This window comes from Stylophora pistillata, chromosome 4 (assembly GCF_964205215.1).
Source record: "Stylophora pistillata chromosome 4, jaStyPist1.2, whole genome shotgun sequence".
Taxonomy (NCBI): domain Eukaryota; kingdom Metazoa; phylum Cnidaria; class Anthozoa; order Scleractinia; family Pocilloporidae; genus Stylophora; species Stylophora pistillata.
In genome coordinates this window covers 16,465,730-16,468,229 of record NC_142522.1, presented here as the reverse complement: position 1 = coordinate 16,468,229, position 2,500 = coordinate 16,465,730, and the positions used below count along the sequence as shown (strand labels likewise).

The 2,500-nt window shown below is 39.6% G+C and overlaps 1 protein-coding gene across 4 annotated transcripts in view; it reads right to left on the bottom strand.

The window, feature by feature from the left end:
• The window catches only part of LOC111321384 (ubiquilin-1), a 70,471-nt gene that overhangs the window by 24,957 nt on the left and 43,014 nt on the right, over positions 1 to 2,500 (bottom strand). For all 4 annotated transcript variants that reach the window (XM_088758938.1, XM_088758939.1, XM_022924241.2 and 1 more), the window contains one exon: positions 2,372 to 2,500. This exon is cut by the window's right edge and continues 40 nt beyond it. In XM_088758938.1, the coding sequence (XP_088615064.1) occupies positions 2,372 to 2,500 (129 nt within the window). The remainder of the gene's footprint in view (positions 1 to 2,371) is intronic.

Genomic DNA, 2,500 nt, shown 5'->3' with positions numbered 1-2,500 from the left:
CAACCATCAATTTTACACTCTCTACTTCTGGGGCACTCCCTGCCCAGGTGATCATCACCTGTAACAGAGTCCTAGCTTTTTTGCAGTAGCCCATTTTTCCTGAATACTTCTACTCTTAAAAACATCACAATTCCAGACCGCATGGCTTGTACAACAAACATTACACTTTCCCTTCCTTCTTTCGTCGTCCACTTGGTTAATTCCAAAGGACTTACTTTTTCTGTCGTGAAATTTCCCGCGTGAATTTCCTGACTTAAAACCATGTTTAATTTCAGTGGAGTGAATCTGGTAATCAGCCTCTTCAGTAGTCCAGTCTTTGAGTGTAATTAAAGACTCGAACCTTTTGTTTTCTTTTACCCAGCGAATGTATTGGGACAATAATTTCTCCGGCAGTTTTTCAAGAATAATAGTGTACAAAGTTCCCGCTTGTAAATCCGCCGCTCGATCGTTTTCATGAAGATTAATCACTGCCCACTCAAGCATGTCTGCAAACTTTTCCAATTATCTGGCATTTTCTTCTCTGATTGGTTTCATTTTGATTGAATCATCTACATGACACTGAATTTCCCGTCGGTTTCCACCGTATTTTCTCAATAACCTCGACTTAGCAGCCTCATAAGCAGCCTCCGAATATCCTAAACCTTTAACCGTTTCTAAAGCTTTGCCCGATGAACATGCCTCCAATCTCAACATTTTGAACTAAGCAGACATTGCAGTTGCATCTACACAACTCGTAAACGTTGCGTTCCAGTGCTGAAATTCAGTTTTGTTCCCACTAAATGTCGGAATGCGAATTCTTTCTAGGTTGTTCAACCCACTATCATCATTTCGATGTGGCAAACTTGTGTTAGAATTACTTGAGTAAAGTGTTGGACTTACCGACCGTGTGTTCCGTGGAACTGAAATTAAGACACGACGAACGGTGCTAGTTTCATCTTCAATTCTTTCGTTTAATTCGTCCGCTTCATCCCCGACTTTAACTTGCATTTCAGTGTTCCTTAACTCCTGATACACTGTCCGTAACTCTTCCAATATTTCGAAAGTTTTCTCCTTAATCTTTTCCAGACGCTCCAAAGTAGCTTTATTAATTTCTTCCAAACTTATCGGTTCAATGCCGCCGCTGACGCCAGCAATCCGACTCGCTAACTCGTTTACCTGTCTTGTCCCTTTTAATTTCCGTCTCGCCCCTTTTAAATTCCGTTTTTCCGCCTTTAAAGCTTCCACTTTCGACATACGGTCTTCGGTGTTATCTTCTTCATTTTCCAACACGTTTCCACTGATTTCCTTAATAAAATCCACAAATTTTCCCCACTTTTGATGAAGACAACACTACTGTCAAGATTACCCGAATACTCCACGTCCAAGACCGCTTCCCTTTGAAAAGTCTAACTTTTAGTCCAATAATCCGGCTCGAGGGACCAGAAAATGTTTCTCCTTAGGTTTCTAAATTTTCCCAATCCAAACTCCCAAACTTGTTGAAAATTCCGTAAAAGAAACAACGAAGAAAAACCACACAAGATTCTTTCTCTTTTCTCTTTTCGGCGTCAGCACACCTCCCGTAAATCCGGGTCTTTTTATTTTTAAACTGTCACTCAATAACATAATTCAGTAACATAACTTCCGGTTCGCTCTTTTTTCTTTTTTCTTTTCTTTTTTTTTTTTTTAAATAATTCTCTTAGAAAACGAAAGAATAGAAAATAATCCTTAACAGAACCCCGATATAACGATCCTCGATATAATGATATTCCCGGCACAACGATAAATATGCTCTGTCCCAGCAAAAGTTACAGTAAAATGTATGGGACAGAACCCTGTCTCGATATAACGATAACTCGACACAACGATCTAATTCCACTGCTCCCTTGGCATATCGTTATATCGGGGTTCCACTGCAGCAAACAATGCCTTTTGTTACGTGGGTGAAAAGAACAAGGTGATTTTCTTGTCTGTCCAACCTCAGACATTTCCTTCGCTAGAACCCCAACAAAGCTTTGGAATTGCTTGACCCTTCTTAACAGATATCAGAGATTCCCAAGAAGTTTTGAAAGAACCTCTCAAAGGAAACTCTGCAAAAATTGTCTTTCTGGCAATATATAAATACAGTGTAACTCCACTAATTGACTTTTTCCTCTTTTCACTTTTCTTATAATAACTTTTTTGCAATTATTCATATATAATGCAGATAAAAATATCAAGAATTACCTGATTGAAATTCTACATAAGCATAACCAGTTTTGCTGTCTATCACTGACAAAGGGAAAGACACTTTCACAGATGAAAATCAGTTAACGTCTTTGGTCTTAGCCTTCTTATAACTGAACATTGGAGCACATGCCATTTTAAAGTAATCACAAACTCTTTCAAGACTAACCTGGACACAGGAGTAGTAGAGGCTGCAGAAGCAGTCGAGGGTGTGGATATCTGAGGCACTGGTGGTGGAATTGGTTGAGTGGGCGCAGCAGACCATGGGTTTGGAAGGGGAGAGGTGTTTTCTGTTCCT